This window comes from Drosophila yakuba, chromosome 3R, assembly GCF_016746365.2.
Source record: "Drosophila yakuba strain Tai18E2 chromosome 3R, Prin_Dyak_Tai18E2_2.1, whole genome shotgun sequence".
Taxonomy (NCBI): Eukaryota; Metazoa; Arthropoda; class Insecta; order Diptera; family Drosophilidae; genus Drosophila; species Drosophila yakuba.
This window is the reverse complement of record NC_052530.2, coordinates 28583725-28609028: the sequence shown is the minus strand read 5'-3', so window position 1 is coordinate 28609028 and position 25304 is coordinate 28583725. Positions and strand designations below refer to the sequence as shown.

Below are 25304 nucleotides of genomic sequence, written 5' to 3'. Positions count from 1 at the left end.
ATTGTTTGTATTCCGACGACAGTTTATTTTCATACTGCAAATATGAAGGAGGCGCGTACAGGAAGTCCGGCTTAGCTTTAGTTATACTTTAATATATATACAAATCTGTGTGTTCGATTAGTGTCCGATCAGTCCAAGAAGTTCGATTTGCTCCCAACGGGAGCGGAACTCCTGGCTGAGCGACAGAACATTCGCTTGGGATAACACGACCCGAGCACACAACGTTGTCTTTGAATTGAATGTAAAAGGAGCTGTTCAAAAGGAACTAGATTGTATTCTCAGTATGCATCGTATTGTAATATAGGGCCTAAAACTGTTTTTGCTTTAAAATCTACACGTTCATAGCTTAAACCTCGATGGATGATTGGCGGTCAGCAGTTTACTTCTTCTTGTTGTTCTTGGCATTTTTACCATCGGCGGCGTTTTCGATCTTGGCGCGCTTCTTTGGGTGCTCGTCCTCCTCATCCTCGGCCACATCGTCCTCGTCGTCATCCTCCTCCATGTCGACCACCTCCACATCGTCCTTGATGTTGTGCCCGTGGATGTAGACGGGTCCGCTGCCCTTGATCAGCTTGAACGTCACCTTCGACTCGTAGAACTCCACGTCGGGATTAACGGCGCGGGTCTCTCCAGCCTTCAACACGGCGATGGGAATTTGCACGGAGTCCTTGGGTGTGTTCACCTGCGTAAACAAGAGGTAAGATTCTCAGGTTAGATAGATTCATAGGCTTTTCAAGTGGTTTATGAAGTAAGACACGTTTCAAAAGTTATCTATCGGTTAATTAGGAAGCAACATCTTTCAAATTCAACTGCATAAGATTCCTAGCCAAGATTGACCTATATAGGCCTTTCAAGTGTCCAGATATCGCTGTTAAATACCCCGATTACACAAATTTCGGATCTCGTGAGGAGATAGCGCGAAGTTCATCACGACTGGCCCACTTAATCGCTCTGCAGTCTTCGTCTTCGTCTCTATCTCTTATCGTTGTCAGCCGAACACCTTCCCCAAAACTAACAGAACTGAACTGAACTGAACTGTCCGATGATAACTGCCTACGCATTCACATATTCGCACAGTCGCTTTCAGTAATAACCCCGTCGACTGGCGGCCGCTTGACCACTCGTCTGCCCACGCTGGAGTGGATCGGATCGGCTCGTTCCCTTTAAACTGCAGCCAGGCTCCACTGAACCGGAGTCCAGCAAGCGTGAATCTAACAAGTGACCGCTAATTAATCATCCACAACGTGTAATCCAAATCAAAAGTTCCTCTAGTATTGGCCGATCGATCGTAAAGTGCTTCAAAGATCTTGTCGACATGCGCGATAACGAAGGTAAGTGGACAACGTGTTCCCTCAAGAGGACAAGTGAAAGCGGTGTGATGCGAAGGGTACTACACCTGCTACTATTAACACCAAGTTTGAATATCAGGAAATAGAAACTATTACTCAATGGTACTATAATTAGTCAAGAGAATAAAGGTGATAAAAGCTATAAATAGGAAACAAGTTTACCTAGAAAAGTGAGTAAACGAAACTAAACAAAGGATACCAAAGGTGTGTGCGTCTACGTATTTTATGGTAAATACCCGGTAATGAGTCCGTAATTAGACAAGAGAATCCACCAGATTTCGTGTTATTACGAGCTCCGAAAGATGAATTATCAGTGACAAGCCGTCTTCCTGCGGCTTAACGTGTTCATCAACCGTGAAGGGATCAAAAAGTAAATTTCCCCCGTTGAATAAATAAGATATAAACTAGCCAAGGATACTATAAGCAGCTCAGCAATTATCTAGAATATGAGACACCAAAACAGAGGGTCCAAAGTGCTGAAATCAACGAATTGTCAAGAGACAAGCCTGCTGCTTTCTCTGGATGAACTTGTCTATCAGCTTGTACACATCAATGGTATTTTTCCAGAAGTCACAAGACCAGCGTACCGCAGGAAATCATCGAGGCACTTCAGATCATGTGCAGAGATTGTGAATAGGTGTACATAAAATAGCGTTTTTCAATCAAGTAAACCACTTAGCAGTGGCCATATCAAGATTTCAAGGCGCCCCGGGAGCAACACCCACTCAATAGCCCAATTGTGCTTTCCAGATGATCTCTATCGGGAGCGCCTGCCAAATGTTTGCGGTGCCGTGGGCTCAAAGGCGAGGAGCTGCTGCAGCATGCGCTCCGTGCACAGATACCTGCCCGTCACTGATTGGCTGCCGAAGTACCAGTTGAGCTTTCTGGCCATGGATGTGGTGGCGGGTCTCACCGTGGGCCTCACAGCCGTTCCACAGGCCATAGCCTATGGAGCTGTGGCCAATCTGCCGCCAGCCTATGGGCTCTACTCCGCTTTTATGGGTGGATTTGTGTACATACTGCTCGGAACCTGCAAGGACATCACAGTGGGTGAGTTCTCTAAGGCCTCTGAAGCTGTTCCGAACATGGCCAAGTAACTGAAATCGTTGTTCCACAGGCCCCACGGCCATCATGGCGCTAATGGTGCAGCCATATGTGAACGGCAACCCGGCGTATGCGGTGCTGATATGCTTCATGTCCGGCTGCATCATCACCCTAATGGGCTTACTCAATCTCGGAGTGCTCATGCGGTTTATATCGGTGCCGGTGACGACGGGTTTTACGATGGCAGCCGCCATAACCATTGCCACCGGCCAGGTTAATAGCCTCTTCGGCATCAGCAGTAGTGCCAGTGGGTTCCTTAACAGCTGGATATACTTCTTTGGCCACATAACGCACACACGCCGCAACGATGCCATCCTGGGCTGCGGCACACTCGTACTCCTGCTGCTCATGAGGGTGGGTAACTATAAATAAGCACCTTTAATGCCTCAAATTGCTTAATTAGAATGTTTGATTAGCGAGTCTATTAACGTTTGAATAATTTTAGCAACTTAAAGACCTGCCTTTTGGCATCAAAAGCGTGTGGAAGTATATTTCGCTGGCCCGCAATGCTGTGGCCGTGTTAATTGGCATACTGCTGTGCTATCTCCTGAAAAGCGATGGCAAGCTGCCCTTTCTAGTCAGCGGCAGCATCACACCAGGCCTGCCGCCCTTCAAGCCTCCTCCCTTTCACACGGAGGATCCAGAGACGGGGGAAACCATCAGCTTTGGTGGCATGATTTCAACCGTGGGCACTGCCCTGGTGTCCATTCCACTGTTGTCTATATTGGAGAGCATAGCTGTGGCCAAGGCCTTCTGTGAGTGCAGATTAACTATTAGGTCCATAGTCCATACCCTTAACTCCTCCTACTATTTTTAGCGAAGGGCAAGATTGTGGACGCATCGCAGGAGATGATTGCCCTGGGCGTCAGCAACATCCTCAGCAGCTTCTTCTCCTCCATGCCCATCACTGGTTCCTTCACAAGGACAGCCATCAACAATGCCAGTGGAGTGAGAACCCCGCTGGGTGGTGCGGTTACCGGCGCTCTCGTTCTCATGACCCTGGCCTTCCTCACCTCCACGTTTGCCTACATTCCCAAGGCGACCCTGGCAGCCATTATCATTGCGGCCATGTTCTTTATGGTGGAGTACGAGACCATTGGCGAGATTTGGCGGGCTAAGAGTGAGTGTTGCGTGGGAATAGGAACCACGTGTAGTTGTAGTAACTCTGGATATCTTGCAGAGCGCGATATGCTGCCTTTCCTGGTAACCGTGTTGACCTGCGTCTTCTGGACCCTGGAGTACGGCATGGTGGTGGGCATTGTCTTCAATGCGCTGTTCCTGCTCTACAAGAGCATGAAGCCGCAGTTTTACTTGACAACCGAGAAGGTGAGCTTGAAACTTTATATCATACATAAGGCGAAATGATCCCAAAGGACAATCCACCCAGTTTAATGGCGTCGAGGTGACCATGGCCGACCTCAAGGGTAGCGTGGATTACGCGGCAGCCGAGTACTTGAAGATGTCGATTGTGTCGCACGTGACGCAAAGGAACAGCGAGGGAGGTGCTCCCACCACACTGGTGGTCATTAAGGGGCACGAGATCGCCTCAATTGATACGACCGTGGCTTTGGTGAGTGACAGCTTGCTTTGTTGCGATTTATGACCTTTGACCGGAAACCCCTTCTCCTTCCCGCGAAGAACCTGAAATCGCTGCGCGAAGATCTCGCCCTGTTGAAGTGCGACATGATCTGCTGGAACTGGAGTATTCCGGCGGCGGGAGTAATTTGCCGGATGGATAGGAAGCTGCGCAGTATGTTCAAGTTCTCGAAAAGCTTTCCCGACCTAATGCAAACAATTGCGGATGCCGAGGCAGCCGATTCGTGTATCGCCGTTGACTTGAGTCAATAAAGAGTGCTCTTTTGTCTACCGCGTATGTCTTTCTGCGTACAGTTGCGCCAATGAATTCGGTTTGGAAAGGTGGGGTACTTCAATAATGAGCATCTTGATGGTTAATGTATCACCAAGTTTAGGTACAACTAAGAAACATTTTTGAATAGGTTAAGTAAAGCTAACTTGACTTATTGTAAAAGAAGTAACTTTTAAGAAATTATTCTTCAACACAAGATGGAATTTAAAGGTTATTCTCGAAAGTTCGGTATAGGAGATCCTAACAATATAGAGAATACCTAAGTAGCTACTTGTACACTTTCGGATTTACTGGGACACTTGTAAAGTACCTACATCTGCTTTGCAAGTACCTAGATAGTAAGAAGCATGTACCTAGCACTGCCCATTGCCATCGAAAATCGGCGGCCGTCTGAAGAGGTACAGACAAAATTACCCTAGCCCACAGCGAGCGAAAAGTTCGAGGTTGTTCCGGGCTGGGGGGGGAAAATGGAAACCGGTCCCAGCCCCGCCGGCCGGAAAAATGCAGCAAAAAAATTGAAAGAGAAAAAAAGAGGAGGACACCAACCGGCGCGCGCATATACAATTTATGGGATTTACTACATGCACAACGCATGGAGTACTCACCTCGACCACGTTGAACTCGTTCTCCTTGGCCTCGGCGCCCAGGAGGATCTGTTTGATGACCAGCTTCTGGCCGCGTGCGTAGTCCTCGTCCACATCCCACGTGACGCTGTCGCTCTCGGCGGTCAGAGTGACTCCTGCGGAACGGATAGAGACGCCATTATACTTTTAAATTTCTATCTTTTTCACACATTCAAATGCGGGGGTTTGAGGCCAGACAGACACACAAATTGGCCAGCGGCAACCTTGAGGCAAAAAACACCGGCAAGCGTCGCAGACATTCCGTCTTTTCGGGTTTAAATACGCCTTCTATGCGACCATTTTTGGCCCGTTTCGCTGCTTATATAGTTGATCTGCTTAATTGTTATTACCGTAGAATGATTCCTCAGCCATGGTAGGTAATATTTAATATTAATTCCACACAAAACCAGCGGCGAACACGTGTTGAGCAAAATCTTTTGCAAAATGGTAGCTGCCGCAGGGTTGCCAGGTCAACGTAGGGTGCACATATCGATAGGTGTTGTTGGCCTGGGAATCAAAATCGCAGTGCTGCCACTTTCAGTATCCAATCGAATGTAACACTCTTTATTCGTTTGTTGCAACTTAATATGATAGTAATCTATATATTCAACAACTATTCAAGGCTTCATTACCTACACATCCTAGTTCCCAGCAAGTTGAATAAAAACTATCGATAGTCCTGCGCTTCGATAACCGCACCGCTCAACGCTTCACACAACTGCAGCCATCGCCGTTTTACGGGCACGTGTATAGTACAAAAAGTTCCATTATTAATTGACTGTACATCTGTGTTCCAAGGCCTGCAAATGGAGTCCGAGTCGTTTTATGGTGAGTACCAGTGCCATTTGGGTTGGAAGAGCGCTCCATTGGGCATCCCATAGCCAAGCTGCGTGCAGCTCCTCCAGCCGGCAAAAAAAGCAGTCGGAAATCCAACCCTCCTCGCCGTTCGTTCACTTCCAGGTGTCACACTCAGCGAGAAGGAGGCCATCGCACAGTTCGAAGTCCCGGATGTGCCCGAGGAGTATATCGTCCACTCGCACAAGCTCATCATCAAACAGATTTCCCTCGGCCCCGAGGCAAAGACCGGCGAATTCAACGTTGTACAGGTGAGCCTCGATACAGGGAATTCGCCTCGGTCTGCCGGTCGTAAATTATAGAACGGCATGGCGTTCCTTTAAGAGGGAACACTGATATCACCTAACATATAATGGAATTTTTACAAATATTTTATATTTCTCTACCAGGCGGAGACGAACATAAACGACGATGGCGAGAAGAAGACGGTGAAGATCCCCATTGCCGTGCTGAAGGTCGGCGAGACCCGTAGCTTAAGGCCAAATGTCGAGTTCCCCAACGGATCAGTGACCTTCAAACTGGTGCAGGGAACTGGACCCGTCTACGTCTGCGGCAAGGTGAGCTCTATCCATTCATCAACTTTGTGTTCCTATCTCTAACACATTTCTATATGTACCTTTAGGTGGAGATGAACTTTGGCGAGTTTGACGACGGTCAGATTTACGAGGAGTATTCTGACGAGGAGGAGGATAGCGAACTGGAATTCGACGAAGAAGCAGCTCCTCAGACGAACGGCAAGAGTAATAAGAAGAAGTAGAAATACATTACACTCCAGTAAGCTAACTAAATGATCCGAAAAAATAAAAACTTTAATAAGGTAACGAAAATAAAGCTGAGAGCGCTTTTCTAAAGACTTCAATAATGTAAAGAAACCCCATAAACAGACACCATCCAATTATACTGACCTCTTTGTTCTTGGTCTATATTATATGGAATTTTATTCAATCTGTGTTGCGTATGTTCAAATATGTCACTTAATGTTAACGAATTGTGGCAGTTTTGAGAAGAATGCTCACGGAAGATTAAAACAAAAGGAACCCACTGGGTTTTTGTGCTAGTTACATGCTCGGGCCACCGAAATCTTCTGGCGCGGCACTCTGAAAGTATAGACACGTTATCATCACATAAATATGAAATAGTAAGTTGGGCGCGTACCGTATGTGAATCACTCGACGCCTCTCGTCACTGGGATGTATGAGGTCCAGTTTCTGGCTCCACTCAATCAGCTTCATTTCGTGGCGCAGCTTCTTGCGGTCGAAGTAAGATATGACACAGCTGATGGGTATCCAAAATACTGCAGTAACCAGGACAACGGCCACTGAAAATAGTAGTGGGCAAGTGTGGTTTAGAAGTGATCTTCGAAATATATTATTTAAGATTGCAATACTTACTGACAATGTTGTCCTTGAGAAACCTCAGGGTCTTGGCCACATTTATCTCCTCGATGATGTCCCAGAAGCGCTCCACCACATCCTGTATGGTCTTTTCGCATACGCCCTGGAAAAAATCAAAGTTCAGCTTGAGATTAAGGTCAATCCAAGGACGGAAACCACAAGCATACCTTGTTGCAGAATCCGGTGATGCAGGGTGTGCCATCGGGGAGGACATCAGGTGGCTCCACGGGGAAGCAAGTCTCATTGATGCTCATGCGACAGCATCGCTTGCAGGCATCCGCGATGATATCACACATGCAGCTCTGCAGACCCTGGGTCTCGCAGTACGGCACACATTTGCCATTCCGGCACTGACCCCGCTCCTGGCAGGTGGTTCCGTCCGCCATGGCCGGCGATTTGGGGCACTCGGCGTGGGCGCCGGTGCAACGAGCCTCCTGCTCGCAGGTTGCGTACTGCGCCTCGCGGCACTTCATTCCGGAGGCCATGAACTGGCAGTTCTGGCAGCACGGTGAATTCTTGTCGCTGCACATGGCTCCCTGGTTCCGGCGCAGCTTGCAGTTCTTGTCGCAGCAAGAGTCGTTGTCCTCGGTGCCCAGAAGTCCAGCATCACACTGCTCATCGCCCTCGACTCGCAGGTTGCCGCAGAAGGACTCTTCGGGCTCTGAAAAGCATCGGCCAGATTTGGCTTGCAGCACCTTACGAATGGAACGCAGGGAGCAGGGCGAGAATTTCTGTTGCGGAAGGAGAAGTCATTTACTATTTGTGGGTATTGTACAGGAGATCCCTACCTTATTGTTCACATCGTAGCCACTGACGGAGTACGTGTACATGAGGAAACTGCCGCCTTGCGAGGCGCTGGGTGAGCACTCCGGAATGTCGGGGTCGTGCTCCGATCCCCAGTTGTGTCCAAACTCATGGGCCGTGACCAGGTCAGCCTCCCTGGTGATGACCCGCTGGCCATAGTGGTTGCGGGAGCTGCTCAGACCCGAGTTCAAGTACAGAGTGTAACCATTTTTGAAGTATTCTTGGAGATGAAAAGAAAATAAGTTAGTTTTAAGATAGCACCCCTTGAAAAGCAAGCTGAAAACTAAAGTAAAAGGATAACCAAGGAAACGAAAGTCTATAAGCCAAATGAAAAGGACAAACATGAGAGACAACTGGGTGTAGCAACCTGGAGTGCAAATGCCGCCCACGGAGTTGCGACGCGGGGAGCCCACGTAAGCCAGGCCCAAAATGCCGCCTTCGAACTTGAGATCGGTAAAGAGATGGGCAAGGCAAAAGTCTTTGTGGCTGTACTCCCGGGAGAAGACCTAGCCGGTGAAATGGCCACGGAGGAGTCGGTATTAAAGTGAGAGATACAAGAGTTAGATGACCATGAGGTAGAGCAGCTACACGAAAAGTGAAGGGGCGCAAATGAAGTCAACTCACCTCCAGGAGATTGCGCACATCCCACTTCTCACGAATCATATTGTAGTGTGCCTCGCCTCCTCGCAGTCTCGTGGGCTCCGAATGCACCACGATCTTCTTGATTACGAACCCCATGCCCTTAAATCCCTCCTGATCCGAGCGGTCCTGCCACACGGTGTCGTTGTAGATCTTGTGCACCCGATCGATGAGGCTTATCTAAGGATTACAAGTTATAAGTTACAAGTTATAACGTGGGTTCCTTAAGGAGCTCACCAAGTAGTTAATGGTGGTCTTGGTGTTGCCTCCGCCCATTTCCTGAAAGAATCGATAGTCTGCCACCAAGAGCAAAGGACACCGGGTCTTGGTGGGCGTGTACTCGTACTGATCGGACTGACGCTTCTCCCTAGCGTGCAGCTCGTTGTCCAGAGTATCATCGTGCTCCTTGTCCTCCAGCTCGAGACCCTCCTTGATGTAGCCACAGGTTTTGGGGGTGGCACCAGCCTCATTCTTGTGCACCTTCACATCCGAGGCCTTGTAGGCCACCATGGTGTCCTTCTTGGCTTCCGGCAGGTGTCGCCAGGAGGGCTCAATGTGATAGGTTTCCTCTGGCAAGTGAATGGACATGGTCATGGTGCCGTCTTCGATGTGGGCACGCACAGAGGACTCCAGTTCGCCAAACACTCGGCCCGAATAGAAGCTATCGTGATCTGCAGAGATTAAGTGCTTAGAAATGTGCTATGGAACTATAGATACTGATGTTACCCATGTGCACCACCGTTTCGTTGCCATCCGCATCCACGGCGTAGGCCCTGAATTTGCTGTGCAGGACATCCCTGTGCGGGTGCAGGATCAGCCGGAAGTTCTTGCCCAGCGTGGTGAACTCCACCTCCTTGATGATGTTGAAAGGATTCGTGCTGTGCTTGGCACCCCTTTTGACCACCCTGTGCACCACATCGTCCTTGTGGAAAATTTCGTAGTGGCGCAGCGTCTTTTGCAGGGCCGCTAGAGGCGAGAAAAAAGGACACTACATCAAGATCCTGGCATTTTATGGACTACTCCTGTGCTCACCGCAATTTTCGACGAAGAGGCAGGCGAAAAAAACCGAGATTATTGCGAGACCAAAGCAACTAATGCATTTTGTAAACATTTTTTTTCGCCCGCTATTTCTGCATTATTGATTTTTACCGTTTGCAGTGTAACCGTTCACTTAACCGTTAGAAACGTGGCACTGATTAAAGTAACGGTAAACAAGAGGTCCTGTCCGAATTCGATAGTCTGGCAATATCGCTGATTTGAATTTAACTTTTAAATAGCTTGGACATAAAACAAAAGCCACAGGTCACTCGATATATTTCATTATTTTAATTTAAGCAGTAGTTTCAAGTGTGAACACGTAAATTTTGAGCTTTTTTCCACTACCACTACTTTCGGTGCGGAGGAGAGCGAGGATCTGCGACCGCCGGAACAGGAGCCAGTTTGTTATCCACACCGTAGAACTGCCCATTCAGACTCTTTCGCCTTGGCTTGGGCATGCTAGAAGAGGATTATTATTAAACCGAGTTCTTCCTAACAAAAGTTTAGACGATAACCTACTTGCTCACATTGGAGCCATACAAGGAGATGGTTACGTAGCAGCTGGGAACATTGTTTAGAAATCTCTGAAAGCGACACCGCATATATTTGTTCCGGCGACTGGAAAGATACGGGGTCAAGTGCTCATGCCTGTACTTAAAACTGGGCAGGACTACCCAGTTGTTGTCAGGTAGGTGGAGAAAGTCCCGTGGCGACTTATCCTCAGCCACCTGGCGCCCTTTCTCCTCCGGCTGGAATTCCTTGATGAGCTCGTTGATGTCGAACTTCACTGGCCAACTGGTGAACGGTTCACAAATGGGGTTCTGCATCTTGGGTGCCAAAAAAAGGAGAGAAATAAATTTCACCACAACTCGAAACAGAATTAAACAGGCCTGCTGCCAGTAGAACTTATTTTTGATTTTCCTCAAAATTTTATATATGGCTTAGTATTTAAATCGTTACATAAATATATGTCAAATGTACAAATTTAGTGACGGGGGACGAGCATAGTGACAAAGGCCTTAAACCTAAATGTGTAGTTAATAGCTCAATCTAAATCGCCCGCTATTTCTGCATTATTGATTTTTACCGTTTGCAGTGTAACCGTCCACTTAACCGTTAGAAACGTGGCACAGATTGAAATATCGGTAGCCAAGAGGTCCTGTCCGAATACGACAGTCTGGCAATATCGCTGATTTAAATTTAACTTTTAAATAACTTTATTAAAAAGCTCATTATTTTAATTTAAACAGTAGTTTCACACTGAGAACACGTAAATTTTGAGCTTTTTTCCAATACCACTACTTTCGATGCGGAGCAGAGCGAGGATCTGCGACCGCCGGAACAGAAGCCAGTTTGTTATCCACAAAGTTTAGAATTGAAAGCAGAACAAGAGGCTTACCAAAATCTGGAATTACCAAATGCAACAGATAGAGCACACTTCAAATACTTGGAGCATCACGGCGCCCCACACACAACGTGATATCCGCAAAACAAAGGACCTACGTGGACGACCTCCTGGGAAAACTAGCACAGCAACTCCCGGCTACTACAAATTTATTCACATCGGGAAACGACTCTAGTGTTAATGTGGTTTAATGCATGTGTTGGGGAATTATCAAAATTAACTGAAAGTATATCTGCGCTCGACTTATAAATAAAGACCCTCGGGCGTGCCCTCCTTCTTCCGGTACAAGACGCTCTCCTTTGATTTCTTGAAGTCCTCGTTGGTCACCTTCATGCGGCGTTCTCGCAGCGCCATCAAGCCGGCCTCTGTGCAGATGGCCTTGATGTCGGCGCCAGATAGATCATCCTTGGCCATGATCAATTCGCTGAGGTTTACATCCTCGGCCAGCGTCATGCGCGATGTGTGGATGGTGAAAATGCGGCGCTTAGTCTTCTCATCGGGCAGCGGGAACTCGATCTTGCGGTCAATACGACCGGGACGAATTAGCGCCGGATCCAGAGTCTCGATACGATTGGTGGCCATGATCACCTTGACATCGCCGCGCGAATCGAAACCATCCAGCTGGTTCAGCAGCTCCAACATAGTACGCTGAATCTCTCGCTCGCCACCAGAATTTGAATCGTAGCGCTTTGTGCCCACTGCATCGATTTCGTCGATGAACACAATGGATGGAGCGTGCTCCTCGGCCACACGGAAGAGCTCACGCACTAGCTTCGGTCCGTCTCCCAGGTACTTCTGGATAAGCTCTGAGCCCACAACGCGCAGGAAAGTGGCCGAGGTCTGGTTGGCCACAGCCTTGGCCAGCAGGGTCTTGCCCGTGCCAGGAGGTCCATATAGGATGACGCCCTTGGGCGGCTTAATGCCCATCTCCTCGTAGTACTCGGGATGGGTCAGTGGCAGCTCGACAGACTCCTTGATCTCCTGGATCTGAGTATCTAATCCACCAATATCTGCATAAGTCTCCTGCGGTGCCTTTTCCAGTTTCATCACCGTAACCATTGGATCAGTGTCGTCGCTGAGGACTCCGACCACAGCGTGCACTTTGTGGTTGAGCAGCACAGAGCAGCCTGGTTCCAGTTGATCTTTGTCCACGAAGGACAGGATGCTGACATAATGCTCGGATCCCACCGATGTGGACACGATGGCGTGGTTGTCATCGATGATCTCCTCCAGGTTGCCCACGGACATGGGGGTGCCGCGCAGATCGTCAACCTTGGAGCGCTCCTCCTCGTTCTTTTCGTCCTGGGGCTTCAGGCGCTCCTGGTTGCGGATGAACTCGTCCTCCATCATCAGGTAATCCTTGATGCGCTCCAGCTTGAGCAGCTTAAGGCGGCAGCGGGTGTGGGGCGTGACCTGGGGCAGCTTCATGGCCGCATCCGGACCCTTTGCGCGCCTCTTCTTCTTGCCAACGCGCGTCGGGATTGGAGGCTCGTACTTCTTCTTTTTATCCTTGTCATCTTTTTTGTCGCCAGCTCCCCCTTGGGCCGATTGGTTTTGTCCCTGCAAATGTGTGGTTCGCGATCGTAAATGTGTTCAGGGTGTTCTGCAGATGATTTTTTACCATTTTGCTGTTGTGCTTGCTGCTTTGCCGAACGTTTGATGAACTTTTTACTCTTTATTGTCGGCAACAAAATTACTAGTCATTCGCATTTGCAGTGTTACCGTTCACTCGAAACATGAACGTCTGGCAACTCTAAAGGTGAACAAATATTTTTAAAAACGTTGTGAAAAGTTAAAAAGGCAGAAAATGCTTAAACAGTTAGATTTTAATAAAGGAAATAGCTAGCCACAGAAATAAAAATTAATTTTGTAACAATTTTATATATTCTTTATTAACGATGTTTCTCCTTCAACTTCTCGATCCAAAGTCCCTTCTTCTTGCTCCTCGATCACTTATCTACATTCGATATATCGATGATACTATCGTTCATTCTTAAATCTATTCAATTAATTCTATCGATATTTAGTTATTTAGTATTTACAATTATATACAGTTTACAATTTAGGCTTTGAAAAACAAATTGTTAAAAGTCACTGTTTTCATAAACTTATCGATTACTGTTACAGTCTGGCAACGTTTGCAATTAGTTCGAACTTCGAAAAGAGCATTTGTTTAAATTTGTTATATTGCGACCTTTTAATGGATCAAAATATCAAGAATGTTGATCTGAAGCTGGATAACATTGAGGTCCTGACCAGTGGGACAACGGCGGAGTTCGTGAATGGCATCCTGGACTTCTTGCTCTACCAACGCCGGCAAATTCCCTTCGTGTACAAAACATACAAATATTATGTGGATAAATGGTCTGAAGCGGATGAATCGGGGCAATCCAAGGATCAGGAGTCCTTTGCCCACTATCAACGCAACCAGCAGCGCTCCAAGGCAAAGGCCACCAAAGAATCCATTAGTGACATGAGAGAGGTGCGTTTCCCCGTACATCCAGGACTTCTTTTGGTCTTTATCTACCTGTTCTCGCTTACAGGTCATCCGACAAGCCTTCAGGAGCTCTGAAGTGAAGAGCCTCCGATTTCTGTTTGGCAACAATACGTTCATGCCCTCGGAGGTCTATACCCTGCACATACCACATGATTCAATATCCAGAGATCACTATTGCGAGCACCATGCCCTGCCCGAAGGTCGCATTAACCAAGCGCTGCTCCGCCTGCTGACCTGTGAGGAGCTGTACACGCTCTTCTCCACCGAACTGAATGCCACCAATGTGTTTCTCGAAATGGAACTCCTTACAGACACCGGTGGTCTTCAAGGATCCCATTGTGACTCCGTTAATCTAATCCCCAAGCATGTATTCAGCAAAGTTCCACGCAGCTGCAAGAACATACATCTGCATCTCCTGCATTGCAGCGAGAACGCACCGAATGAATTACGCTGCTGCAAAGAGTTGGACATTTACCACGATCTTGGCCTGCTGAATCTGGATAAGTCTGGGGCAGACGTTAGCAAGTCTAGCGAAGAGCAGGACTTTTTAAAGGCAGCAAATGAAACCAGCGGTTGGTGGCAGGCCGAAGTCATAGTTCGCGGTTTCAGAGCTCCTGGCAACCAGAAATCGGGAGATTTGTGGTCTAGCTAACATTCTTGAATCTGTATTCTTGCTATTCGGCATGTTTGTGCCAAAAATAAAGTGTCATATCAGTTATATTTCAAGTACAATGTTATTTTATTACGTATATTATTATTTATCATTATTATTAGTGTTAGCGTGTCGCTTTATTGAGAATGTTTCAGAAATATGTCATCGACAAGTCCAAGGCACTTAAATATGCTCTCTCGTGGTTACATGTTGAGTATTGGCATCTTAGGTAGTGATAATCATGGAAACTGGTGCAGTAGCCTGTCGCTGCTTGGCCACAATCTTGTTGGCAATGCGATCCAAGTCACGTTGTCCCAGGGAAGTCAGCTTACGACCCCCCTCCGGATGCTTCTCCACCATGTGAGCAGCTTCCAAAGCTTGAAGAGCCTGTTCAGGATACATACGATGTGATATTAAACATAACCTTAAAGCACAACCATTTCCCATTCACCTTGCGAATGCAGCCCTCCGATGAGCGACAGTACTTCGACGGATGAACTCCGTTGCGCATGCGTCCGCCGTAGATCTTGGTGAAGGCCGCCACCCCGGAGGGACTGCGCAGGTACAGGTGCCTCATGATGGAGGCACAACGAATGAAGAACCAATCGTCGTCGGTGGGAGCAGTCTCCTTGAACTTGGCAGTCTTTACGTACACAGCCACTTCTGGCACGGCAACTTTTCCGGATTTTTGTAGAAAAGCTGCCATAGTCTTGGTTAGCACGTGCTGATCAATATCCTTTACTGTAACCCCCGGCATGTTGCTTTCTAAGTTCTTTAAAGGAAAAAGTTTATGTTCCGGTCTCTTCGACGATTTTGGCCAAAATGGACGATTAAAATGTGACTTTTAATAGAGTGACCAAGTCATTGACCCCAAAGGATTAGGTCCCGATAGTATTTCCGTGCACTATTGGTGAGCTTGGCAACCCTATTCGCTAACTTATAACCTATAAATTTCAAACGGAATGCAATTTAGTTATAATTACTGTGCTTCGTGACAGCGGGTATAGGGTTACCCTGCAGGATATTTATGTGACACTTAAACCCTATGGAGTAAGAAGTATCGAGGTGCTTTATCCTGGTCTGTTTAAATAGGCCCAACGTCCGACGCTAGTTGAAGTACATAAAACGTGGTTTGAATGCGGCGCCATAGTGTGACCAGAATACGGAGTAATGAAGTGTTTTGATTTATCGACAATGACACGCGACGGTCACACCAGAAATACAGCCAAACAAAACAACAAAAACCATTGCGACCGCTAACAAATATATATCTTTCAACTTGACTCATTCGCATTCCGGTTGACTGTGTCGCGCCTGCAGCATGTCTGAGAAGCCGACTGTTCTGATTTTGGGTGGTAAGTGGCCCCCTCGCAGCATCCTCAACATCCTCGTACCCCCCGCTCCCCCCACACTTCCGCTTATCAGCAACGCTAACTGCATCCGCGCTCTTCCTCTTCCCGCAGGCTGCGGCTTCATTGGACGCAACTTGGCCACTTATCTGCTGGACAATGAACTGGCGCAGGAAATACGACTGGCCGATAAGACGCCGCCGCAGATGGCATGGCTGAACGAGGAGCAGACGCGGGTCTTCGAGAGCGATCGGGTGGAGTTCTGCAGCGCCAACCTCATAAACGCCGGTAGGTAATCACACTGCATTAGGGTGGCTCATTCTACCAGGATGCGGATCTAGAACTTACAAGTACCAGCTTGCTGCCAAAGCGGGCCACCCTAATGCAGTTGCACCTAAACTGGTTATAGGACGCTCCCCTTTGTTTGTCCACAGCCTCTTGCAAGGCGGCTTTTGCGCCACACCCCACCACCGGCCGGGCCTGGGACATCGTCATCAATTGTGCGGCTGAGACGCGTGCCAACCAGGATGATGCCGTCTACAAGGAGGGCATCCTGAAGCTCAGCCTGAACTGTGCCAATGAGGCGGCTAATCAGCGGGCCAAACGGTACGTGGAACTCAGCTCCGGATGTGTGAACAGCAGCGAGAAGACGCCGCTAAAAGAGGACTGCAAGTCGGATCCGTGGACGGGCGTGGCCAAGCAGAAGCTGAAGGTGGAAAAGGAACTGGCCAACATTGACGATCTCAGCTACACGGTCGTCCGTTTGCCCGTGGTCTATGGCATTGGCGATAAGCGCTATTTGAGTGAGTGTCCCTCTTCGCTGATACCCGATAATTGATGTAATTGACAAACCACATGGGCATGGGTTAAACCCGACCCCACCCGCCATTGCCTTCCGTTCACAGTGCCGCGCATTATAATCGCTGCCATTTACAAATACCTCAACGAGACAATGAAGCTGCTGTGGAACGATGCCATGCGTTTGAATACGGTGCACGTATCGGACGTGTGCGCTGCCGTTTGGCAACTGGCTCAGAGTCCCAAGACCGCCGGCCAGATCTACAACATCTGCGATGATTCAGCATCGACGCAGGGCACCATTAGTAATCTTTTGGTGGATATTTTCGACATTAATTTGGACTTCTTCGGCCTTGTAATGTCGAATTTGGCAAAAGTAAGTTAGCTTTTAATCGCCGCACTAAGCTTCAGCTTATTGTTCATCATACGCTTGCATTTTCCAGCTTTATCCCACGGACACCGTCAGTGAAATCAACGACAAGCACATGGCACCCTGGGCCGAGATTTGCCAGCGCAATGGCATCGACAACACTCCGCTGACACCCTACCTCGACGAGGAGCAGCTCCAGCACAAGCACCTCTACTTGGATAACACGAAACTGAAAGACTTTGGCTACGTGCTGAAGCATCCGAAAGTCACTCGCGAGCTGCTTATGGAGATGATCAACGACTATGTGAAGCAGCAATTGTTTCCAAAATCGTTGGTTCTTTGATTCACTACTCCCATCAGAAGATTGCACAACGTTGACATGCACTCGGACCCGGAGATATACTATCCCAGTAGCTTGTAGTCCACTAGTTCTTTAAACACTTATCAATCCACTTCCAATTTGTATACGGATTTGACACGGATACTCTCGCATGTACGCTGTGCTGTATCTCCGTTTTTTATTATCACAAAAGTGTACTTATAGTATTATAGTAGAACCCATATATATTTTTGATACATTCCAGTCGATCCAGCGATATATACGTTTTTGCGTACGAGTAGATTATAATTGAGACTAACAATTTGTATTCCATTGTGATTAGCTAAGTGACCAACTCCAATCGACAATTAAAATGCACTTGTTTAGAGTTTAGTTTTGTGTATATTTGATTATTTTAATGTTACGGCAACGGAGCGATCGTACGATAAACGTGACTTGACGGTACGAGACGTTGCGATACATAATTGAAAATGCAATTGCTTCACTTTGACGCTCATTAACTTAAAAATTACAGAAAATCAACAATAATAAGCTCGCAACTTGTTCAACTTAATACGAAACACGGGCGAAAGTTGGCTTTTGTTTGTTTCTTTGTTTTTTTGTTTGTTTTGTTTTGTTTTGTTGTTTTAAAAGAGTTATTCCGGCCAGCTCCAATTGCCATAGATATAAATAACGATTCTTGCATTTCGGTTTTGTGACTTTTCATCTAAGACGGCGGTGCATGGAGCAATAGCAATAGTTATGCTCTTGAGTTCGATTGCTTAATTAACTAGTTAAGAGTCTGGGGGCTAATCAGCACACTCAGCACACTCAGCGGGCTTAGAAGGCCAGGCCGGCATCGCGGTATGTGGTGAAGATCTTCTCAATGGAGTTGACATAGGCAGCGGTTCTGAGGTCCAGGCCCAGGTTGTACTTCATGGCCGTCTTCATGATGGCGCGGGCGGAGCGCTCCATGGTGTAGTCCAGGCCGGAGTGCACGATGTCCTTCTCGGAGGCGCCGGAGATGCGCTTCTGGAACGACTCGGATGGGGTCACGGGAATGCGACCGCCCACACGGCCGAAACGACGCTCCAGGGACTCTTGCACGGATTCTGCAGGAAGACAGCGATGGGGGAAACGAAAAAGGACGAAAGCAATTAGATAAGTGTGCCACATGCTCAAAGGACAACATTGACATCTATGACAAGGTTTTAAGCCACCAAATAATTAGATACCGAATTAAAGCATTGGATTGGATGTATCCTAATATTAGTGTGATTATGATACATAAATGTCGTTTGGATAATGCGGAAAAAACAAGTAATAGATAATGCACAGATAACAAAACAAAACTAACTACAAAAAGAGGTAAACATGAGGTAGAAATAGTTTCTTGGGCTTTGGTATGGATAGGTGGTAACGAAAAGAATTAATAATCAGAATGTACCGTCATTAATGATTCTTTCGATTGACTGTTGGACTGAGGCTACATTGTTGATAGAGAAACGGAAAAAGAAGAAGAATAAACAACGAATTACTTAGATGATACTTCAAAATTAAATTACGATCTTAGAGTCTCTTGGTTATGGTTGGATTTGCAGGTGTAGGTGGATAGGATCGAAAGTAAATTAAAGAGAAACGAAATTTGGAAGTACTGAACCAATATGGGAAGAGCAAATGCCGAAGAAGCAAGCGCTATTCTGATAGGTTTTGTGTTTTCTAAAATAAATAGCATAACTTATCCGTAAACCGATCAATGAGATGGCATGATCAATGGGCCAAACTATACTTATTTAGATAGATAGATCGATAGATAGAGATAGAGAGATGAGGAGCAAGTGCCTTCAAGAGCCCATTGTTCTGTATAATAATAATGACATAACTTACCGAGCAGATGGTAGTTGGACTCGCGCTCGTACTTGAAGGTCAGGCGACCGTACGAGACGTGGTTCAGGTTCTTCAGCCACTCGAAGAAGGAGACGGTGACACCACCAGCGTTGATGTACAGATCGGGGATGACCAGGATGTTGCGATCGATGAGGATCTTGTCGGCAGCGGGAGTGGTGGGGCCGTTGGCAGCCTCGGCAATGATCTAAAATATATGCAAATTATTTACAGCATTCTTTTGATACTCGTATTTTTTAATTAAAACTTTACCTTAGCTTGGATACGGTTGGCATTCTCGCTGGTGATGACCTTCTCGACGGCAGCCGGAATGAAGATGTCGCACTTCTCGAACATGAGGTTCTCGCCCTCGTAGGGCTTGGCGTTCTGGTAGCCCACAATGGTGCCGTGCTCGTTCTTGTAGTCCTCCAGCAGCTTGGGGTCAATGCCCTCCGGGTTGAACAGAGTGCCGTCGTGCTCAATGACACCGATGCAGGTGGCACCGGCGCGGGTCAGATAGCGGGTGGTGTGCAGGCCCACGTTGCCGAAGCCCTGAACGATGAAGGTCTTGCCGCCCCAGCCGGGAGTGGTGCCTAAGTATCAAGGAGAAATGGCCATTAGGTTGCTGCTCATAAACATAAACAGCGATGATGCAACACTCACCGATCTGGCTCATGTAGTTGGCCTCGTTGATGAAGTTCTCCAGGCCGTGGAAGACACCGCGACCGGTGGCCGAGACGCGTCCGTGGATGCCGCCCTGGTTGATGGGCTTGCCGGTGACACAGGCATGGGCATTGATGTCCAGGTGACCGATGGTCTTGGCATAGGTATCGGCAATCCAGGACATCTCGCGCTCACCGGTTCCCATGTCAGGAGCGGGCACATCGACGCCGGGTCCAATGAAGCCCTTCTTGGCCAACTCGAGGGTGAAGCGACGAGTGATCTTCTCCAGCTCGTGCTCGGAGTACTCCTTGGGGTTGATCTTCAGGCCAGCCTTGGCACCGCCGAATGGCACATCCACGCAGGCGCACTTGAAGGTCATCAGGGCAGACAGGGCTTTGACCTCATCGCGTGACACGTCCAACGAGAAACGGATGCCTGCAAGGTAATAGAAATTGCATAAGCACATTACGTATACGACAGGTGTGCTCAGAACTTTCGGCGACCTTGTTGCAGCTTTCATTTTTGGCCTAAATCCAATAGACAAATCCAAAAATAGACGACAAAACTACACGAATTCCTCGCGGAAAGCAAAAGTTCTCCTCGTATCGATGATACAACCGCACATTTCTTGGCTGCTTTACCAACTAAATCACGTGCCCTAAAAACAAATTCATTGCATCTGGCAGACGTGGGGAAACCTTTCGTCGATGGCGCAACAGTCCCAGGAACAGAATCAGAAACCATAAAAACCCCGCCTTCGGTCTTATCTTTATTTGCTTGGCACATTTTAATTTTGATATCTTTGCTAAGGCCGCGATTAGATAAGCCAAAGTTTCCTGCTTGTAATTCGAATTTAATAAGCGTGTTCAATTGTAAGAAACTTTAAAGAGCAAAGTGCCCGCCGTTTTATGGATCGATAAATATAAATGCGCCTTTATTGGCCAGAGCAAGTTCCACCAAATGGCCTTTATACAGACATATGCATGTAGAACTAGGTGAATTAATGACTTCCCCATTGGAACCCCGGGACGAGCCCCCAAAAAACAAGACTATAAAATCCCAAATTAGCTTAATTCACTCGATTAAATGAAATGCCGTGTTGCCAAGCCGATAGTGACCATGATTCAAGCGAACTTTTGGTTTCTCCACAGAAAACACAAAATCTAAAATCGCTTTTGGCACTCGAAATGCGTTCTTGACATTATCAGCTGTGTAGAATTTTCGGGGCCCGGCAACTGGAACTTATAAACAAAAAAACAAAAAACGATGAGTACACAAGTTCAGCAAATTACAATTCACTATGTACCGGATTGGAACTTATTTGTGTATCATTGTTTTTCAAGTACATTTGATTTGAAAGTAGATTTTGCTGTCGCGACTGAAAGAAGTGAATTATGATCCGTTTGCTTGTAAACAACCTAAAAATAGGTACTTCTAGGTTCTTACTGAATCTTTAATCTTTAGCTGCTCACTATCTTTGCTCTATAAAAATAAACTTAAAGATAAGTGAGCTGGTGTAAGATTATAGTCACAGCGTGTGAAGTAGTAATTCTTAATTCTTAAAAGAGGCCCTTATTGTAAGTTCTTTCTGCCACACTAACGTTGCACCCTTTTGAGATTATAATGAGTGGTTTTTTGAGTCTGGAACGCCTTTCTTCCGGCCATTCGGCGTCTGCTCTTTGCCTTTTCGCTGAGTGAGCCAGTGAGCCGTCATCATATCGAATCGAACCCCAAGTCCAGCTGAGAATGGTGCTGACTGTACCCACAGCGCTTGACGACAGCGCAACATCATTCTCTATTTGGCGAAGCCCCAGTCTGCGCCTTTCTTTTCGCTTATGTTTACCATAAAAAACAAAAAAAATAAATAAAAAAAGCAACAAAAATGCCAGAGGAGCAGCAACAACCGGCTTGATCAGGCGACTTGTTTTCGCTTTTTGCCAAATACTTTTCGAAAAACAATACAAAAATGAATCTATTAAGGTTCCACAGATAGCTAGCAGCTATATATGCTAGTCTATGTAGTCTTATACAATCGCTGCGATAACACATTTGGGGGCTCGATCGTGTGGCTGTGTGTGCCATATAGCCACGTCTATAAGTGTGTCTATAAGTGTGTCTATAAGTCCACATACATTCGAGTATATGTATGTGCCATTGGCAACAGGCGAGGATCTTTTTGTATTTCGTATAGACCAAACCGGTTGGCTCAGCAAGTCAGCTGACCAGAATTCAACGCCATATGATTAGAATGGCGAGTGCAAACACTTCTCCGAAATCTCCCTGTCCGGGGGCCTTGAGATCTCTATGCTCGATAAGATTGGGGATCTGAACGGAAGTGACGCTGACATGGACGCACCCCCAGCAAAGTTTTAGTGCCTAGAAACACGCCATTTCGTGATCAACCATTTAGCTAAGAACTATATAATGCGAACAGGTTTGTTTGTTTTTCTAGGGGCGTGAGTATCGGAACGCCCTCAAGTGTCGCACAATTGACAGCGATTTGCATACGCATTTTTCGAGTGCAGCTCTCGAGGCGAGCAAATAGAATCGGAACTTGTTTGTCTATAAGATAACTGCCAAGTACTTGTGGGAAACGCTATTTACTTGAACTAATGTGTTGTGCACTTGTGTGAACACAACTGTCGCCACATATAATAAATATTATATACTGGCGATAGGGCCGCTTTACACTATCACTATCAGTTTTGTATTTTGTCGCGTTCGATGCGAGTTTGAGTGCATCACTTGTTGTGGGGTAATTACAGAGCAAACCCCTCAATTGCCGAGACAATTTAGTTCGGTTCATCGACATGTGTAGAAAGTTCCATAGTCGAAGACCAGATCAAATCGGTTTTGAATGGACCCCCATGTGTTGAAAATTAAAGAAAAACAGCACAGTGGTACAGCATATGACGCATGTATCCTAAACTCCCAGTTTCTGTTCAGTTCTTTCTTTTTTTTTTGGCACAACGTGACCATCACGTGAACAAAGCCGAACTGACAGACAACCGGAGCAAATTGAAACCAGTTCTTCAGAGGCACAAACAACCAAACATTCAGCAGGGCAGCAAATAAAACGAAATTCATGAGCCGGCTTTTTTTTTTTTAAATGGGCAAAAGTTTTGCCGAAATTCGAGACCGGGGACTTGATGTACGTATGTATGTACATACAGAACGTATTAAATAATTAACAGCTAAATGGCAGATGCATCAGCGGGAATTAGCATTAATTAGAGCATGGAGCGCACAAAATGGTAGCCATTAAACACACTGTCCATTGATCTAGTACTAAGTAAATAAATAGACTAGCAATTTTTAGCACCTTTCGACTGAAATAGCAGAGCGCTGTTTGAGTGAATCATTAACAAGCCAGCCAGCCATAAGGTGGATTCACTTGGTAACAACTTTTTCACTGTTTACAACTTTTTGGTGACCCAACAACTGAAGCACATGATCGATCGATCGATCTATGGATCGAAAACAAGATCATAAAGCGCCAAGAAGCGTGGCAATAATCGTAAACAACAAATTCTAGGGGCATAGCGTTTTTTTTTTCTGGTTTTTCGGCTGTTTTTGTTTGCTATTTTTGCGCATAACCAAGGTCAGATAAGATTCCCTAGTCGCATATTTTTCACTACATATTTTTGTGATTTTCGTTGTACTTTTGCTTTTGATAAGCAACAAACTGATTCTATAATTAATAACGTGCGACGAAGCCAAAAACACAAAATTCGAAACAAACAATTTTCGTGGCCTGACAACAAGAAGCTTCTTATTTTGGGTGTTAACTTTTTGGGCGTTACTTTTTAGCCAGCACTTCGACACACTGTGCAGTGCTGTGCTCCCATTTCAATTAGAAAGCAAAACACAAGCAAAAGTTCATTATAAATAGCACCCAGCCAAAGGCAAAACAAACAAAAACAAGCAGCGAAGAACCGAAGGAATCGAAATACATTATTTGCCAGCTAGAAAATAATGAAATGTGCGAAAAGCGGCCACAGAATACATGTATTATACAGAAGTACATCTGTTTTTGAATGCTGAATGGGTGGTGAACACTTGAAGGGTTTGGAAATCTAATGAAAACACGTGTAGCAGAGTACCCAACTTATGCAATGCGGCCTAAAAGGCCTAGAATGAAAAGCCTAGAAAAAGGGGGGGAGCAAAGGGGAGTCGGCTAAAACGTAAACAAAACAGGCGGCGGTACATGCGCAGAACGTGGGGTGAAAGGGGCAAGGGGGCAGGGGGGTATGTGTGGCTCATACTTGGGTTACATAACTCGAAAAATCAAGACGAAATGCCAGAAATGGCACAAATGCCTAAGGAAAAATCGATTTTGCATCGCGCAACAACTGCTGTTCTAGGTTTTTTTCAAAACTCACATATTTTAGCTTTAAACTGGCTTGGTAATTGCAATTTTCCTACAGGTTTTATTGCTAAAAAATTTAGCACTTTTGTGGGCTTGGTTTTTTGTTTGCAACCCTTTGAATTCGCTTCAAATGGCAAATGGAAACCATATTATACTTAGAAGTAACTATCTAGCTAACTACAAAACTCTGACTATGATATCTTGGGTTATCTGGGGGTTATCTGGGGTCAACACTTGCCTCCCTTGGTGGGCGTCTTGTGGGTGCTGTGCTGGGCACGGTAGCCGGTGATCATCTCGTAGTTGCCGGCATCGCGGCGCAGGGGGAAGGCGATCTCGATGATGTGGTCGCAGGGCTGCATCAGCATGAGGATGCCCTTCACCTTCTGCTTCTTCTCGTCGCGGGTCAGCTTGCCCTTCATGTCGTCCACCAGCGATTCCTCGGCGATTTGGCAGCCGCGATGGAAGAAGTACTCGACCATGTCAAAGAAACGCGGATCCTTGGCGGTGGGCACATCCTTGAGGCGATCGGGTATCTGATGTTCGGTGGCATAGCCGCGGCTCGACTGCATCACAGCGGTGGGCAGCGCTTTGGCCAGCGTGGCCAGCTCCTGCTGGCGGAGGGCGCCCTGGCGGGCCAGACTCTTCAGGTGATACATTCTGCTGCTTAATTTACTTTACTGTTCTGCACAACCGCTCGCTACTCGACGCCGCACCAAACTGGCCGAGGCACTCGCATGCATATGCATATATATGTCGGCTTTTTCGGAGCGCCGAGCTTTCGGCTCTCTCGCGAGTCGCGAGAGCGGTGAGAGCACTCTTCTCTCAGCTAAAGCTCTGCGGGTGGAGTGCCCGCTAGAAAAGCGGCTGCAGCGCCGCCGGATTACTCGCATCGTTGCCAGGGAGAGATTAGCTTTTTGTTATCGGTTTTGGTTTCGGTTTTGATTTCACGTTCACGTTTTTCTTTGACTTCAAGATTAAGCTATGATTTATCATCTTCCGCCAAGTGTCGAGCTCAGGGGGGATGTGGGGTACTGCATACGAAGTATTGGAAACTATTTGAAAACTTAAATAATATAATAGAGAACAATACAATACAAGGTATACTTTTGTATTATATTTTATATTTTCTTTGTATCTTTTTGCAAAAAAGTTTTTTTTAAATCAAAAATTTATTAATTAAAATAATATTATTTTTTTATAATTCCTGTGATTTTGTATATATTTTTTATAAAATTTTTGTTCTTCTCTTTATGCTTTTGCTTTGTGCTTTTATTTTAAGGTGTTGTTTTTAACTTTAACGTAACTTATACGTTTTTTATATGTTG

General features: G+C 46.5%; 10 protein-coding genes across 12 annotated transcripts; 4 read left to right on the top strand and 6 right to left on the bottom strand.

Moving 5' to 3' along the window:
- Position 1: 1 nt before the first annotated feature.
- Positions 2-5445, bottom strand: LOC6538816 (nucleoplasmin-like protein). Its single transcript, XM_002099293.3, has 3 exons — positions 5294-5445; positions 4926-5059; positions 2-682 (listed from the first exon to the last, which is right to left on the bottom strand). Exons 1-3 carry the CDS (start codon positions 5313-5315, stop codon positions 380-382), a joined length of 459 nt encoding a protein of 152 aa, XP_002099329.1. The 5' UTR covers positions 5316-5445; the 3' UTR covers positions 2-379.
- On the top strand, positions 682-4319 carry LOC6538817 (sodium-independent sulfate anion transporter). Of its 2 annotated transcripts, XM_002099294.4 has the most exons (8): positions 682-1331; positions 2100-2399; positions 2467-2807; positions 2899-3208; positions 3271-3573; positions 3634-3779; positions 3841-4023; positions 4092-4319. In XM_002099294.4, exons 1-8 carry the CDS (start codon positions 1316-1318, stop codon positions 4299-4301), a joined length of 1809 nt encoding a protein of 602 aa, XP_002099330.1. In that variant the 5' UTR covers positions 682-1315; the 3' UTR covers positions 4302-4319. The 2 variants fall into 2 exon arrangements, with proteins under 2 accessions (XP_002099330.1, XP_015049058.1); XM_015193572.3 differs by having other exon boundaries at positions 3271-3779.
- A 170-nt stretch (positions 5446-5615) lies between the features above and the next one.
- On the top strand, positions 5616-6696 carry LOC6538815 (nucleoplasmin-like protein). The gene is made up of 4 exons (XM_002099292.3): positions 5616-5771; positions 5904-6049; positions 6188-6355; positions 6421-6696. Exons 1-4 carry the CDS (start codon positions 5750-5752, stop codon positions 6553-6555), a joined length of 471 nt encoding a protein of 156 aa, XP_002099328.1. The 5' UTR covers positions 5616-5749; the 3' UTR covers positions 6556-6696.
- Positions 6697-6710: 14 nt separating this feature from the next.
- Positions 6711-9826, bottom strand: LOC6538814 (ADAM 17-like protease). Its single transcript, XM_002099291.3, has 10 exons — positions 9668-9826; positions 9362-9601; positions 8873-9306; positions 8621-8815; positions 8364-8502; positions 7981-8216; positions 7360-7923; positions 7190-7295; positions 6954-7116; positions 6711-6895 (listed from the first exon to the last, which is right to left on the bottom strand). Exons 1-10 carry the CDS (start codon positions 9744-9746, stop codon positions 6853-6855), a joined length of 2199 nt encoding a protein of 732 aa, XP_002099327.1. The 5' UTR covers positions 9747-9826; the 3' UTR covers positions 6711-6852.
- A 114-nt stretch (positions 9827-9940) lies between these two features.
- LOC6538813 lies at positions 9941-10573 on the bottom strand. The gene is made up of 2 exons (XM_002099290.3): positions 10193-10573; positions 9941-10132 (listed from the first exon to the last, which is right to left on the bottom strand). The coding sequence occupies exons 1-2, from the start codon at positions 10498-10500 to the stop codon at positions 10021-10023; spliced, it is 420 nt and encodes a 139-aa protein (XP_002099326.1). The 5' UTR covers positions 10501-10573; the 3' UTR covers positions 9941-10020.
- A 675-nt stretch (positions 10574-11248) lies between these two features.
- LOC6538812 (26S proteasome regulatory subunit 4) lies at positions 11249-12887 on the bottom strand. Its single transcript, XM_002099289.4, has 2 exons — positions 12700-12887; positions 11249-12638 (listed from the first exon to the last, which is right to left on the bottom strand). Exons 1-2 carry the CDS (start codon positions 12700-12702, stop codon positions 11322-11324), a joined length of 1320 nt encoding a protein of 439 aa, XP_002099325.1. The 5' UTR covers positions 12703-12887; the 3' UTR covers positions 11249-11321.
- A 301-nt stretch (positions 12888-13188) lies between these two features.
- Positions 13189-14301, top strand: LOC6538811. Its single transcript, XM_002099288.4, has 2 exons — positions 13189-13560; positions 13622-14301. The coding sequence occupies exons 1-2, from the start codon at positions 13279-13281 to the stop codon at positions 14225-14227; spliced, it is 888 nt and encodes a 295-aa protein (XP_002099324.1). The 5' UTR covers positions 13189-13278; the 3' UTR covers positions 14228-14301.
- On the bottom strand, positions 14291-15065 carry LOC6538810 (40S ribosomal protein S19b). Its single transcript, XM_002099287.4, has 2 exons — positions 14679-15065; positions 14291-14614 (listed from the first exon to the last, which is right to left on the bottom strand). The coding sequence occupies exons 1-2, from the start codon at positions 14982-14984 to the stop codon at positions 14453-14455; spliced, it is 468 nt and encodes a 155-aa protein (XP_002099323.1). The 5' UTR covers positions 14985-15065; the 3' UTR covers positions 14291-14452.
- Positions 15066-15425: 360 nt separating this feature from the next.
- LOC6538809 lies at positions 15426-17456 on the top strand. The gene is made up of 5 exons (XM_002099286.3): positions 15426-15582; positions 15691-15864; positions 16011-16379; positions 16482-16750; positions 16818-17456. The coding sequence occupies exons 1-5, from the start codon at positions 15549-15551 to the stop codon at positions 17085-17087; spliced, it is 1116 nt and encodes a 371-aa protein (XP_002099322.1). The 5' UTR covers positions 15426-15548; the 3' UTR covers positions 17088-17456.
- LOC6538808 (glutamate dehydrogenase, mitochondrial) lies at positions 17446-24700 on the bottom strand. 2 transcript variants are annotated; one of them, XM_002099285.3, is made up of 6 exons: positions 24218-24700; positions 19611-20045; positions 19221-19540; positions 18951-19155; positions 18511-18549; positions 17446-18175 (listed from the first exon to the last, which is right to left on the bottom strand). In XM_002099285.3, exons 1-6 carry the CDS (start codon positions 24633-24635, stop codon positions 17904-17906), a joined length of 1689 nt encoding a protein of 562 aa, XP_002099321.1. In that variant the 5' UTR covers positions 24636-24700; the 3' UTR covers positions 17446-17903. The 2 variants fall into 2 exon arrangements, with proteins under 2 accessions (XP_002099321.1, XP_015049056.1); XM_015193570.2 differs by lacking the exon at positions 18511-18549.
- Positions 24701-25304: the final 604 nt, after the last annotated feature.

Bases quoted from the DNA above. Each gene is read 5' to 3' on its own strand.
- LOC6538811 (XM_002099288.4), top strand. From the start codon at position 13,279: ATGGATCAAAATATCAAGAATGTTGATCTGAAGCTGGATAACATTGAG. The intron at 13,561-13,621 runs GTGCGTTTCCCC...TCTCGCTTACAG, and splicing joins CCATTAGTGACATGAGAGAG to GTCATCCGACAAGCCTTCAG.
- LOC6538810 (XM_002099287.4), bottom strand. From the start codon at position 14,984: ATGCCGGGGGTTACAGTAAAGGATATTGATCAGCACGTGCTAACCAAG. The intron at 14,615-14,678 runs GTGAATGGGAAA...TATCCTGAACAG, and splicing joins CGGAGGGCTGCATTCGCAAG to GCTCTTCAAGCTTTGGAAGC.
- LOC6538813 (XM_002099290.3), bottom strand. From the start codon at position 10,500: ATGCAGAACCCCATTTGTGAACCGTTCACCAGTTGGCCAGTGAAGTTC. The intron at 10,133-10,192 runs GTAGGTTATCGT...ATCCTCTTCTAG, and splicing joins TATGGCTCCAATGTGAGCAA to CATGCCCAAGCCAAGGCGAA.
- LOC6538816 (XM_002099293.3), bottom strand. From the start codon at position 5,315: ATGGCTGAGGAATCATTCTACG. The intron at 5,060-5,293 runs GTAATAACAATT...TCCGTTCCGCAG, and splicing joins GGCTGAGGAATCATTCTACG to GAGTCACTCTGACCGCCGAG. The intron at 683-4,925 runs GTGAGTACTCCA...TTGTTTACGCAG, and splicing joins ACGAGTTCAACGTGGTCGAG to GTGAACACACCCAAGGACTC.
- LOC6538808 (XM_002099285.3), bottom strand. From the start codon at position 24,635: ATGTATCACCTGAAGAGTCTGGCCCGCCAGGGCGCCCTCCGCCAGCAG. The intron at 19,541-19,610 runs GTGAGTGTTGCA...CTTGATACTTAG, and splicing joins CAACTACATGAGCCAGATCG to GCACCACTCCCGGCTGGGGC. The intron at 18,176-18,510 runs GTACATTCTGAT...GTCTTCCTGCAG, and splicing joins CGAAAGAATCATTAATGACG to AATCCGTGCAAGAGTCCCTG.
- LOC6538809 (XM_002099286.3), top strand. From the start codon at position 15,549: ATGTCTGAGAAGCCGACTGTTCTGATTTTGGGTG. The intron at 15,865-16,010 runs GTAGGTAATCAC...GTTTGTCCACAG, and splicing joins CGCCAACCTCATAAACGCCG to CCTCTTGCAAGGCGGCTTTT. The intron at 16,380-16,481 runs GTGAGTGTCCCT...TTCCGTTCACAG, and splicing joins TGGCGATAAGCGCTATTTGA to TGCCGCGCATTATAATCGCT.
- LOC6538814 (XM_002099291.3), bottom strand. From the start codon at position 9,746: ATGTTTACAAAATGCATTAGTTGCTTTGGTCTCGCAATAATCTCGGTT. The intron at 9,602-9,667 runs GTGAGCACAGGA...TCTCGCCTCTAG, and splicing joins CCTCTTCGTCGAAAATTGCG to CGGCCCTGCAAAAGACGCTG. The intron at 7,117-7,189 runs GTAAGTATTGCA...TACTATTTTCAG, and splicing joins TCTCAAGGACAACATTGTCA to TGGCCGTTGTCCTGGTTACT.
- LOC6538815 (XM_002099292.3), top strand. From the start codon at position 5,750: ATGGAGTCCGAGTCGTTTTATG. The intron at 6,050-6,187 runs GTGAGCCTCGAT...TTTCTCTACCAG, and splicing joins GCGAATTCAACGTTGTACAG to GCGGAGACGAACATAAACGA. The intron at 6,356-6,420 runs GTGAGCTCTATC...ATGTACCTTTAG, and splicing joins CCGTCTACGTCTGCGGCAAG to GTGGAGATGAACTTTGGCGA.
- LOC6538817 (XM_015193572.3), top strand. The intron at 2,808-2,898 runs GTGGGTAACTAT...GAATAATTTTAG, and splicing joins TACTCCTGCTGCTCATGAGG to CAACTTAAAGACCTGCCTTT. The intron at 4,024-4,091 runs GTGAGTGACAGC...CTTCCCGCGAAG, and splicing joins TTGATACGACCGTGGCTTTG to AACCTGAAATCGCTGCGCGA.